The 14,160-nt window shown below is 44.0% G+C and overlaps 1 protein-coding gene across 1 annotated transcript in view; it reads left to right on the forward strand.

The window, feature by feature from the left end:
• LOC119384060 (DNA mismatch repair protein Msh6) overlaps positions 1 to 14,160 on the forward strand; it is a 260,639-nt gene that overhangs the window by 231,284 nt on the left and 15,195 nt on the right. Inside the window, exons 28-29 of the mRNA XM_037652348.2 lie at positions 6,059 to 6,148; positions 9,258 to 9,412. Coding sequence (XP_037508276.1) covers positions 6,059 to 6,148; positions 9,258 to 9,412 — 245 coding nt within the window. The remainder of the gene's footprint in view (positions 1 to 6,058; positions 6,149 to 9,257; positions 9,413 to 14,160) is intronic.

Below are 14,160 nucleotides of genomic sequence, written 5' to 3' on the forward strand. Positions count from 1 at the left end.
TGCTTTTGCAGATGTTCACATTGTGTTGCTTCGTTTTTCTAGATGTTCTTTTCGAATAAAATTTTCAATTGGGAGCAGTGCAACTGTGTGTTCGTCCTGTGTGTTCGTGCCTTCATTGTCTACGTCTATTCGCGCTGCTTTGACGATGCATTCGTACCAACTAGCCCCACTTTCTATCATCTTAAGGATGTGTTGCCACCTTTCTGATATCTTCGTGGCACTTGGTATTTAGATAAGAGAAACAACAGCACTAAAGGGTGGCTGTACTTGTAGAATGCACAAGTAGTGGCACATTGAGAATGGCACTGCTTGGGATCCCTAGCATGGTGGTACGTAGAGGTTATTGGTGCATTGGGAGAATTAAGTAGAGATTGTCACAGCTTTTCTGCATAGTCGGACACTTAAGCGCGTGCAAACAATGACAAAGGGAGGTGACGACAACACATGCGCTTACATCCAACTGACATTTATGTACGAAGGTGCATAATATGAACTCTTTTTTTTCATGACGTCACAAAATCGTAATGCTGATATTACGTGAACATGTTGAGAAACTGTGTTTCTTTAGACGACAAGATAATGGAAGGTGCGCTTACGCATGACTGACCTACCTTTGCAATCAAATCCGCCTCTATTATCTCCTTTACATCTTGGCTTCTATTTCTAGCTACCACCTTACACAAATCATACAATGGTTTACAAGGCCTTCCATTCTTCAACCCACACTCATGACAATGTACCGAAAGATTGCCATCGCGATAGTTCCCCACCTTCCTCTTGTGTTCCATGAGTCTTTGGTTCAGACACTTACCAGTCTGGCCGATGTAGCTGAAGCCGCATGATAATGGGACCTCGTATACTACTTCTGATACACACGGTACAAATGGGTCCCAATGTTTGATATTGCATGGCTCTTTCATTTTCTTAAGGGGAGATGCGGGCCAAAGACACTTCTTTTTTTTAATATTCAACCTAGAGAAATGAAATTTGGGGTGTTTGTAGAGAGTTTGATGCTGATTTTAAATATATAATTAGTTTTCTTGTAAGTTGCATACTTTTTGTTCTGCACCATGACAAATGTGTAAAACATAGGCCTTTTAGCCCCCCTATTTCGATCCTTAAACTTCTATACATCTTGCCAATTAATGGCTCATATTGTTCCATTTGAACTGTAGAGTGCCGAAAACTATCCAGAAAGTGCATAGAAAGTATTTGCCAGACGTGAAAAATTCAAACATGGGAAATCCATTATTACGCCGACCCCGGTAAATGTTTACTTGCGAATTTTCTGATATGCATAAATAATATTGAGATTTGGGGGAGATAACTGCACTCCTCACACCTTAGAGAAAATTTGGGCAAAATTTCATGCAGATTCGAGCACTAGAAATACCAAAAACAAGAGGCGCACGCTGAAGAAGTTGCCAAAAAGTGTGTTTTGAGAAAAATGAATTTTAAAGTTAAAATTGGATGTTTATTTATGAAACAAGTAACGAAATCCGATCAAAATTGTACACAAAAGAGGTAAATTGTTCTTCTAGTAGCCACTGCCACTAAACTGAGCCAGCAACATAAGTTTCTCCTTCACAGCTCTTTCGAGCAGAGTACAGTAGACTCCTGCTAAACGAAAGCTGAAGGGACCAGGAAAATATGTTTCATTTAACAGGAGTTTCGTTTACTGAGAGATGAAAAGGGCTGCAGAATTCAAGCACAAAACCAATCGTGTTAGAGGCAGTTGTTCCATTTAAGCAGCAATTTCATTTAAGAGAGTTTCGTTTATTGAGAGTCTACTGTAGCTATTGCGCGAGCTCCTGCTGCCCTAGGTTTTGCTTGCGATCGGTCCGTCACTCGCCGCCCCTACGCTGGCCTCCTCGCTCGGAGCAACTCACCGCAACGTATACGTCATCGAAAGAATACTTTCGGGGCACTCGCTGTTCTCGCATTGTAGTTCCAGAAACGGCGCCTTTGCGTTTGTAAGCTGGTTCCCGGACGCGTGTTTGACAAGCGTATGCTACAGAACGCAGGAGAGAGAGGGGAGACCATGGGGAGACGCCCATGTCGTCTGCTCTGGCGTTCATTGGCTAGCGGTGGCGCGAACGCCATTTCCGCTTTGGTTGAAATTTTCCGCACGGTTGCTACGGCAGCGGCTGACGCCTCACAGTTTATGGCGGGTGAGGAGCTACTGAGAGCCGCTGTTAGGGCAGCCACTACAGTGTTCTGTAGTAGCCACGCTACAGCTCTGTGTGGTGTTTTGTGAATACGCCGGTGATCAGGATTGCGGTTCGAGTTGTTTCCAAACTACTGAAGCCATAAGTAAACAGTGCGTAGTTAGACGGCAGCTGCGCACTGTTAGGCAATTACATCCACTACGGACAGCTAGCGCCACCTATCGCGATGTTGTGGAACTAGTAGCGGCTTGTCACAGCGGCCGCAAGGAGGCGACAAGAGAGAACCGTCGAGAGTTCGAAGCGGGAAGCCGCGCTCACGAAGAATCAGTCATGTAATCTGTTTGAATCCTTATTAAACCTGTTGTTTTCCATTCAGTCAGTCATGTCATCATGCGCCTCAACCCCTGACATGGTGACGAGGACTTAACAACGAACCTACGGACGACATAGAACACAAGGTGAAGCGAAAACTTTTGTTAAACATTGTCAGCCGTTAGGTTGGTGGCTGATAATCTCTGCTCTTGCCTCAGTATATAAAGCTTTAGCATCACGAAAGACTGCTTTTCATGCACTCTTCAGCTGTCATATAGTCTTAATCATGGTCCATCAGTGAGCTCTCACTTTATGTTCGACATAATTTCGTATCTGATGCTGTATCGTCACACCGTGTTTAGACTGTGTTCACAGCTGAGTACGATCACTCCAGTGATGTAGCTGTGTGAAAAGAGCCACCCACATGTTATCCTCTGTGTCTCGTATGTTGTCAAATTAGCTTTTTTTTTCCTGGCTCAGCTAACAACTACCTCATTTCTCTCTGATTTTGCTTATGTTACCACGGTCACCTGCAAGTTATACAATCGCAGTATTACGTAGAATGATCGCTTCACAAAGTTAGCAAAACTACGGGAGATGTCACGAACGGTCACAGCAATGCCAAGTTGCAAGGCAGTTTATTTTAAAACATGAAATACACAGTGATTGAACAACATTGCACATTTTTGGACCCGTCTCGCTGCAGGTAAAAAGCTGATTTGGTGCTCCAATGAGCACTTAATCGTTAAAAATATCAGGTGCAATCGTTATGCGTCGAACGCGCAGCCGTCGGTAGCCTTGAAACTGCTCAAAACATGAACGGCAACGTAGGGCCGTACCTGCAACAGGTAAATAAGCCGAACGGGCTAAAACTTGACATGCTTTAAACACGCGTGACGTACATGCTGCGGAGGTTACGGGAAAAAGCGAGCTTTGATATTAGCGAAGCTGTGTAACCCTATGCTGCGGCATATACATAGAGGCAAACAAACGTGCGGCCTCGGCGTACGTCTCGCTCCAACGCGCAAGTCTTGGACGTCTACTACTCGTCGTTACGCGATGCGTGCGCAGCTGCCGTCTATCTACGCAGTCAGCCCGACACTGTTTACTTACGGCTTCAGTAGTTTGGAAACAATCCAAACGCAACCTGATCACCGGCGTATTCACAAAACACCACACAACAGCGGTTCTCAGTTGCGCGTCAACCACCAACGTCGACATGCCCGCCGCCTCGGCTGCTGGCAAAGCGGAAATGGCGTTCGCGGTACCGGCAGCCAATAAACGCCAGAGCAGACGACATGGGCGTCTCCCTCGATCTCCCCTCTCTCTCCTGCGTTCCGTAGCATACGGTTGTCAAATACGCTTCCCGGACGCGTATTCCCGAACGGTGACACGTTGGACACACTGCACCGATCACGAGGATGTTCAATGCTGTTATGTCAGCGATCAAGGAAGACCCTTTCTGCCGTGATCTTTCTTCGTCGTTGAAGAGTCCGATTTTCTCTTTGAGAGGCCCTGACATACTCGAACGCCGCGGCAAACTCGTTGGAAGCATCGCCGTCGCCGTCGCTAGGCCTCGCGGCAGCAGACGCACTTGCTGTTCGGCGAGTGTTTGGTTTCAATTTGCGCCGGCGTCCTCAAAATTTGTTCACCGAGCGATACTTCACTGGCCGGTGACTGCGCTTGCTACAGTTCTCTTCGTCCATGATAAAAACAAATACGCGAGAGAAACGTTCAGCTGCGCAGCTCGATGAAGCACGGACCCTGCAAGCAGGCTTCACAACACGCAAGACATGCAGCGGCCAATGGCGGTCCCCGATCCGTACCACGTGATTTAAAAGCCAGTCGCAGCGCTCGAAAAGCGCGGCAAAAGCATGATTTCTTTATTATTTCTTGCACTTCTGTAGCGCGGGAAACCATGGTTATTTGAAGATCTCCTCATGCGATCCCCAATGGCGAGCGGCTGCACGTTATCGGGCACGAGGCGCTAAAAGCCGTCACATTTTCGGTCAAGATTAACAGCCACCCTGTGCTCTTTAGACGCAATTTTAACACATTTCCAGTTGAGTCTCGGCTTTGATTTTTATTTTCGGAACAGTAGAGATACTAATCTTAACAAAACAGGTGAAAACAAAAAATCGATAATTTTTTAAAAAGCTCGCGTTTTTCGACCCGCATCTCCCCTTAAATGGGTTCGTCATTTGGCAAAGCCATTCTAGCTTCTCGGGAGCAGAAATCACCACTCTGATTTTGTCCCAGTTGCCAATCTTCTTTAGGTGGTGAGATGTGTTATGCATGTGCGGAATGACAACGGTACGAATTCTATTTCCTTCTTGAGACTGGTTTCTGTTTCTTGATTGCTTCTTCAGCTTTCCCTCAGCTACAGATACAAGAACACCGTCTGGGTATCCTGCTGACCTCGGTCGTTCAACTTGCTTTCCGAAACTGGTTGCCAGGGAATGAACAAATAATTTCTTTTAAGGTGTTGTTTAACACTTTTCTGTCCGCTCCTATATTCATCGACAGCCCACTATCGATGGTTTTCATCTTTAAATTTTGCTGTGCTAGTAGTGCTTTTGCACAACTAGCATCGTCCATCGTATAAAACAGAACTATTTTTCTGGTTTTGCTTTTTTGTTTATTTTTTCCGCCGCGGAGGGAGCTCTGAAGTGCCACTTAAGTCGAGAGGACCAAGAGCTTGTAGCTTCAAAGATAGCGTCGACACTGCGCGCACCTGCCTCTCGGAAACGACAAATTTCAGCGGACTCAAACGGGTCTGAGCCAGAATTTTTTTTATGGTGGCAGCAATGCAGACTTGGACGATGATTTTGACTCATCGAACTTAATCACAGACAGTGAAAGTGCGTCAAACAGCCACAAAACACCAACACGTATCCGATGGTAAGTTTCGTTTTTATCTCTGAACCGAGCCGTCACCTGCCGCGCTCCATTCCAAAAATATTCAACGTGTTATAAAGGTCACCGTTCTTATATGGAGGGTGCCAACGTTTGGGCGGGACCACTTGCCGGCAGCTGCTCAACGAGTAGAGTTTAGCTCGAGAAAATGACCCGGAGTGGACTTCGGTATGGCGCTTCGTAGTGCCGTGTGGTCTTTCGTCGGGACCGTCGATTTCTTCATGCTGTTCTTTACTTGAGAAGTAATCGTGGAGATGTGTAACACCACTTATGCATATTCTTTAGCGAAAAACAGAAGAGAAAATGAATGTTTTCTGCAAAACATGCTACGCAAACCTGTGCTTCACTGCATCACCTAACTGCATTGCGTGGTGGCATGACAGCCACTAGGGCTAACGTTTTCTTTTGTATCTAAGTAACCACTGCAGATAGAATGCGTATATTTTCAGGTCCATTGGATATGACATTTTTCATCAAAATGTGTATTTCGAATTTTTTTGTCTGCAATATATCAGATGCTCCCAACTTTTGTGATTTATACCTGAAATTTCGCTGCTGTGAAATTCTGCTATAACAAACTTTTTTGGGGCATCCCCGGGTGGAAGAGTTCCTATAGTCATTGTCAAAAAGGAGGTTCTAAATAAAAGCTTCTCTGTCTGCAGGCGAGAGCACCTTCTTTGTGGAAGTGAACGAGACTTCAGCAATCTTGCAACATGCCACCCAACACTCCCTGGTGTTACTTGACGAGCTGGGTAAGTGTGTGACCATGCAACTATACAAAGCGTGGAAAAATAAGCGTTGCAGTTGTGTCTACTTCACACATGCCTTGGTACCATGCCTTGGCACCTTTAGGTATCCTGGCAACCAGAATAATCGGGGAATCGCGAGGGAATTTTTGTTTTGGTGGTTATGTCGGGAAAAATGACTGATTATATGTACAGCCAAGGTATCAAATCCTTTCCTTGCAAAGCTTTTTGCAGCATTAGAAAGAGGCAAATGTAACCACAAGTTAGATTTTCTGCACATTAATTCTGTTTTCAATTGCCATTACGAAAGAAATAATTTTAAAATTCTGTGTAGCACTGCCTTCTGTATCTGGAAGCACTTTTAAACCTTCTGTATCATGTGTCTAAAAGAAACAGGCAGTCATTGCGGCAATAGGCTGCGCCAACCAAAGAGAGCAGCTGTTTGTTTCCAGCAAAAGTAAACAATATGAAAATGAGGGAAAGGGAAGACAAGGTGGGACGTCCACACTGTTGAACTGCAGTCTGATACACCTGCTAGCTTTCAGTTGGTTGTAACATGGTTGTAACATGGCTTGTGCAAATATGAAATAATAAGTTAGCTGCGAACAAAGTTAAATGTTCTGTGGTGGTCCCACCGCGATGGTCTAGCGGTTATGGTGCTCGACTACTGGGATCGAATCCCAGCCGCGGCGGCCGCATTTTCGATGGAGGTGAAAATGCTTGAGGCTCGTGTACTTAAATTTAGGCGCACATTAAAGAACCCGGATGGTCAAAATTTCCAGAGCCCTCCACTACGTTGTCTCTCATAATCAGATCGTGGTTTTTGGATGTTAAACCCCAACAATTATTATTTTTAAATGTTCTGCAAGCACCTGACCTGCTCGAAGACGTGCTTCTTGTCTTAACAACAAAGACAAAAGAATGCACTTTTTACATGTTCAAAGTGCACGTGTGCTGAAAACGTTTTGTACAGTGTAGGGGGTTCACTGAGTATACAATGCGCGCATATACAGGGTGTTTTTTTAGACAGTACAGATTTTTTAATAAAAATCCTATGACAGGAAGGCACCTGTCGTTTTCGCACACGAACTCCATGTTGAGATGAAAATACTTTGCCGCAGTTAAAATGACACTGTTGTAACTAATTAACAAAAACTCGTTAATTAACTTTTTTTTACTTGAGGGCAGGTGTATATTACAAAGTTGTAGTGCATGCCAAATTATGGCACACCTGTTTTTTAGAAACCACAGAAGTTGCATGTAGTTCGAAATATTCGTGATCAAATTTCAAAGGCAAAATTGAAACTGATCGTGCATGGCACGCACGAAGCGTGACCGTTGTGCTAGTCAGACCGGAACTACTCGTCACAAGGGAGGGACGAAATTTGAGTGAAGGTGCGCTGCAGCTGTATGTTTTCGTGAAGAGCTGAAGAGCTGCTGGGCACACCACGGACGTGCGCCTGCTTCGGGGCAGGCGCGCGACAGCGGCCAGTAGCGCGTGACGGAGACCTGCCAACCAGCCATAGAGCATTAGCGAAATGGCCACACTCGCGAAGCGAGGGCGAAGTCACGATTAGTTTTCCGCGCCCAAAGGGTGCAGAGGGCCTTCACTGAGCAACAGCAACCCGCTTTCTAATTAAAAAAAAAAAAAAACGTCACCTCGCCGCCTTTGGCAGCACCGTCGCCGCATCGTGCGTATAGCAACTTCCGGTGTATCCTGCACGACGTCGTACGTATAGCATTGCTCTTTCGCAAACGCATTGGATGGAACGGAGGACGGTGCACGCTGGGATGTTACTAGTAACAAGCAGGCGTTGTCCGACTCAAGTTCGGACGAGTCTGAGTGACAGCACTTTGTGGCCTTCTGGCATTTAACTACATATCAGTGTCCGAATAAAAAGAAATGTCACCACAGTGCAGCTGGTTGTGTCGTGTATTTATCAAGGTAAGGGTGCGCCGCGATACTTTGCGATTTTTTTTTTTTAATTTCTTTTTTGGAGATTCAAAGTTTGTGAGGTCGACCTATATTCCGGTCCAACCTATATTCCGGTTTTTACGGTAGGTGGTGTCATCTATGTTGGACAGCATATATACAGGGTGCCCCAGCTATCTCTAGCGAGAGTTTAAAAATATGCCAGTGCACTTCATGACATCATGACCAAATGCATGCTGTATGTCACTATTTTTTGTGTTCTTCTCAATTGCCTAATTTGGCATGATTAATTAACTAACTTTTGAAGCAATGGAGCTGAGCAAAAAATTCCAATGAGAAAGTTGTAGATCAGTTTGCAAGACATCTAATTAGACAGTTTCTAACTTTCTATGTATTAAATATTAGTATTTTTCTGCTTACTACAGATGCCCACAAAATACAAAAATATACCACGTGACATGCCTGTTTGCGTGCCTATGTGCGCTGTGATTGCAGCGCTCCCTAACGTTCCGTGTACAAACGATACGTTTCCCTCGCAACGGTTCATGACAGCGATAAGCAGATCCAGCAGTTAACCCTTGTGTTGCCACTAGCAAAACAAGCGTCATTGAACAGCCACCACCATCGTCGATGCCCTGTCGAGGCAGCACACCCGGCCAAATACTGTGGTTGTTTTCGCACAGAACATTGGGAGCACTGCAATACGGCGTGCAAGCGGGCATGTCACGTGGTATTTTCTTGTATTTTTCAGGCATCTGAACTAAGCAAAAAAACACTAATACTTAATAGATATTCGACATTTCGCAAACTGATCTACAACTTTCTCTTTGGAATTTGAGTCCAGCTTCATTGCTTCAAAAGCTAGTTAATTAAACATGCCTAATTAGGCAATTAAGAAGAACACAAAAAATAGCGTGACATACTCCAGGCAATAGTAAGCAACCTGCATTTGGTCGCGTCGTCATAGAGTGCGTCGGCATATTTTTATACTCTGGCTAGAGATAGCTGGGGCACCCTGTACATGTGCAATTTCTCCAATAAAAGTTGTTGCAAGTTCAGCGCACGTCCTTGTCGTTTTTGTTCCATCCGTGTGTTTCTTGCACTGCAGCTTCTCAGAAGTAGCAGCCATATCACTGTAATCACAGCTGCAACGGATATTTTGTGTGATGTGTCCGATATCAGGCCGGGGTACGTCCACGCACGATGGCATGGCCCTGGCACATGCAGTGGTCCAGGAGCTGGCATCGGCCATCCGCTGCTGCACGCTGTTCTCGACCCACTACCACCACCTGGTGCAGGGCTTCAGGCTCCACCCGGCTGTGCAGCTGGCCCACATGGTAGTATATAACTGCTTTGTACTCCGTTCTGTTCTCTTATGCTTCGTACTGTTTTTATTTTATTTTTTGCCGGTATTTTCAGTAGAGCACTGCACAGGCTTGGGCCTACCCGAAAACCTGGCCTGGCCGGGTAAAATAGTTTTCATGGCGGGCTTGGGCTGGGCTTGGGTCTCCAGCTACGGGCTTAGGGTCAGGCCCAGGTTTCAGGTGGCAGGCTCGGGTTGGGCCGGGCTTGGACTTTGCATAGTTCTTAAAGGGACAGTAAAGTGAAACAATGAATCGGTTTAGACTGATAAAGTGTACTCTGAGAACTTGAATGTCATTAATTTCACCATCATAAGCTTATTATTAGAAGAGCAAATCAACGTGAAAGTTCCATTTTTAATCCAGGAAATATATCCAGCCAGAAACAGACGAACACAGGAAGCGGGGAAGGAGACAAGAAAGCGGCTAGACTAGCCGCTTTCCCGTCTCCTTCCCCGCTTCCTGTGTTCGTCTGTTTTTGGCTGGATATATTTCCTGGATGCAGTGCACCAACTAGCCCAACAACGAGTTATACTATTCCATTTTTAATTTTCACACTGAAATATCCGCGTGTGACGTCACGGACTTAAAGCTGTATTTGTCTTACTTTGGGGGCATTGGCTCAACGAAATTTCCTGAAACTTGGTATGTTAAGTCTATGGCCCCCTCAGAGGTCAATGTACTTCATTTTTACCGGTTAGGAACGGTGTATGCCCCAGTAGACGCCGTCAGAATCTATGACATCACGCCATTTGCTGCTCGAATTTCAAGTAGGCGTTTCCACCCGCATTTTCTTTTCACGCATTTTCTCGCGTACCAAGAGTCTTGTCGTGACATGTGTGGTGATTTTAGAATTGTGAAAGAGTAATTTACTGATAATATAGGGTCATCCTACGCCAACTGTCCCATCAGGACGCTCAACAAAATTAATTTCTCTAAAAAAAATCTGAGAAAATTACACATATAGACATTAGTAATACAGTATTTTCCCATGATAGTTTGAGCGGCAAAAAATTTTTCGACACGTGAGTGCCATTTGAACTTCACGAAATGTTCGAAAACCAGGTACGAAAAAAAAATTCACTATAAGTCGACCATTCCAGGCATTCTTTCAACACTTGCTTTTTTGCATTTTTCGAGCATCATGATTTCATTATAGGGCAGTTCCTTATAAGAGCGTTATATTTTTTACTCCTTTGCATGTAGGTAAAGTTGAGTAAATGGTGTTTTCGGGAATTTTTTTACAAAATGCAATTATCGATCAAATGCAGAAATTATTGTTATAAAACTCTCCATAAAACGTACTATCTCCTAAAATGTTTTATTTGCCTGTGAACGACCCATAGCCCATAGGGTCTAAAATTAAACCCTGAACTTGGCAAAAACGCTACATTGGCCTATGTTAAAATGTCTGTAGCACCCTAAGGTGGTCCAGGAAAAAATGAGCAGAAAAGTGCATACGATTGAGAATCATGACAACTTTGTCCACAGAAAGTTTAATCGATGTAGTTTTTGTTTTAGTAGCAAAAAAAAATTTTAAAGTTTAGTTCCACCATTGCATTGTTTGGCTGTGGGCACAATACAAACCAACTGATTTTGCTGCATAAAAAAAGAGGTATTCTTAGCACATGATATTCAGCTTCTTTTGTTAATATACGTGTTTGTTAATACGTGTTAGTGTTTGTATTGGAGGATAAAACTATCAGGGGCCATGTTAGTGAGGGCACCTGGGGTTGCAGGGATCAACCAGACAAGCATAGAGCAGGGCCTGTGCAATGTTCCATTCGGTGAAGGTGAGGAGAAAAAACACAGCTTGGCAAGGGGGCAGCTTTTGATTGCCCTAAGCTCCTTTGATACTGAGCATTTCACTTAAATTATGGTGCAAACGATTTACCCTACTTGTAGCCTAACCGCTTATGTATGTACTTCGAGAAAATCAAATGAATTTCAAAATGAAACTATCAATCAGTTAAACTTTGCTATATCAAAGCTTTGTTATATTCGAATTTGACTTTCTGTGGCAAGTGTATTGTCGCCGACAGACCCTTTTCTACATGGAAAGGGTTGCGAAAGTGTCCAAATAATATGGCAGTACTAAAAAAAACTATTTCAATGAAAATAGAATCAGTTTCACTGAACCTCAGATTGGGTCACTGCAACTTTATTCCTTGCCAGCAGTCTTCACAGTGGTCACCTGTAGGTCACCCGTAAAACTGAAACAAACACAGATTCAACACAATGCGGTAATTGGTGCTGTTGAGGCTATTGCTTCAATGGATTTGTTGAAATCATAGTTAGTGCATGATTGGGAACATTTTAGAGTGCAAGAAAGGGAGCCAGCACAAAGGAGGTTAGACACAGGATAAGCACTCGTGCTCATTCTGCCGTGGTGGCTGACAACAACGCGTTATGCTCACTGCACCGAACCAGCTGCTCTCCACAAAATGCAATGGAGGCAGAAGATTGAAAACCATCTCACACCATGAAAAAAAAAAAAGTGCTTCAGTCTAAAATCATATGAAAGCAAGGAGAGAAACCGAATTGCTTCACCTTTGTTATGGTGATCACATTTTCTCATTTGAGACACCGCATTAATATTAGTGCATCGATCTAACCAATCAAGCAAGACCCAGTACAGTGTCGCAAATGTTGGTCGCCCCTGTGCTTTGGTTCAATACGTCTTGTAACTCATACTTGTCATAGAGCATTTATGGTAACAGTGCCTCTTAGTTACGATTGCTTTTTTTGGGGGGAGGAATCTATTATATTGTTCAGCAAATAAAATAATTATTCTGAGCTTTACTTATTCATTCATAATCACAGTCACTTTAACTGGTCATTGTCAGTCACTGCAATTATTGCATAGTCAGTTTAGTTATAGTTACTGTTATTATTAAATATTCTACTACTGGTATTACACTAGAAGTCCTATAGCTACTACTATTATCCTCTTCTATACACCTTATACATCTGCCAGACCTCCACACTTCACACATACTATCGTTGTTTTGCACCTTAATGCCACTCCTTATGCTTGATGCATTAAAAATCACGTTTGCTTTCCTGCACCAAGCCAGAAGCCCGCCTGTTAGCCAACAACAAAACAAATGTCAGAGTTGGAAGCGTTTTCGCAAGTAATCCACATAGAGATTACGGAGTTGAAGAGCCTATTGCATGCGAATTCTGCACAACAGCAATCTTTACTACAACGCACGGTGCAACGCCATCGAATGAAAATAGTGACGTACAAGACGAGGCAAAATGATATGTGAAATAAGCAGGGTTGTTTGCATTCTCATGAACTTGCAACAAGCTTGAAGTATACATAGTCACTGAAGTACAAATAAATACACAGTACCTCGCAGAGCACAGTATGCTCGGCCGGAACGAAGTCCTTACAGTCGATGTTGTGAATCCCCTTCTTTCTACGCACAACATAATTTTTTCTTCACGGGATGGTGAACAGCATGAAGCCATTTTCACTTCGACTGGTGCACTGATATGCGCAACAGCCTGGCATGACAAATGCTCATATTGAAACAGCGCAAAAGACATAGGACACAGAAAGTTGAGATCTGGGCCAGTTGGTTCATGATACTTGACGAAAGCCAGCAAAAGAACGGGACACGAGAAAGAGGCAGACACAAACACCGTTCTTTTGCTGGCTTTCATCAAGTAACACAAAAAGACTTGACAACACGAGCGCTGACTGACAACTGATTGCATTATTCAAGCAAAACAGAAAAACAGAGGGAAGAAGAAAGAACAAAACATGCACACGCAACCTATGCACATGACAAAAGACTACACTTGTAACATCATTATGTCTTCTTCAGATACGTCGACTAACAATCAAGTAACGCAATCGACGGTGCGCTGACACACGTGTAACTGTTTTTGCAGATAGCCAAGGCTTCAGCTATCTTTCTTATGTGAGAATCCGTGTGTCAATAAACGGTGGTCGTGCGGCAGAATTCTGGGGTGCAACCACAGGCGGCACAGTGGGCAGACAAATGGGAGAATGGGGCACCCTTTAAAGGCTATGGTGCTCACGCAGGCGAATGTTGAGGCAGTGCCCCGTTTGCCCCACATAAACCTTACCGCATGAAAACGGAATGGAATAAACGACATTGTTTTTGCAAAAGACAAACGGCATGCGGAGCTTGACTGTGCAAGTCCTGCTAGACGATATATTCACACTCATGAACAACTTATCAATTCTGGCACACAAGCTGTTGAGCTTATTTTTGGAGGAAAAGTGAAAATCAATGTTGAACTTGTTGGCAATCTTTTTTATACGGTGAGAAGCAACGTTGCTTGTTGGGCGAGTTGGAACGAGTCAGTCATGGGAAGGTGGGCGGTGTTGGCACACGTGTGTGACTTATCGGCACTTTTATTCTTTTCACCTTTCGGTTTTTACTTCTTGGTTTTTTTTCTTTTCTTGCTTTCCCTGCGTGTATATATACATGCGTTCCAATCCAATAAACTTTAGTTGGAAGAATGCGCTGTGTCCTTGTCCTCTCACTCGTCTGTTGCCTGTTTTTTGCGCTAAACTACGCTATGACTGATACGGTGAGAAATACCATGAATGTACGGAATCACCGCTAGCCTCTTACCCTTTCCCAATTTTGCATTACGTGCTTCTGCTTGAACATTTTTTAACCCTTTTCGCGACTGTTAATGATGCATAAACAATGGCATCACGGGGGAAGGCTGCATGTTCC

The sequence above is a fragment of the Rhipicephalus sanguineus genome, chromosome 2 (genome assembly GCF_013339695.2).
Source record: "Rhipicephalus sanguineus isolate Rsan-2018 chromosome 2, BIME_Rsan_1.4, whole genome shotgun sequence".
NCBI lineage: Eukaryota > Metazoa > Arthropoda > Arachnida > Ixodida > Ixodidae > Rhipicephalus > Rhipicephalus sanguineus.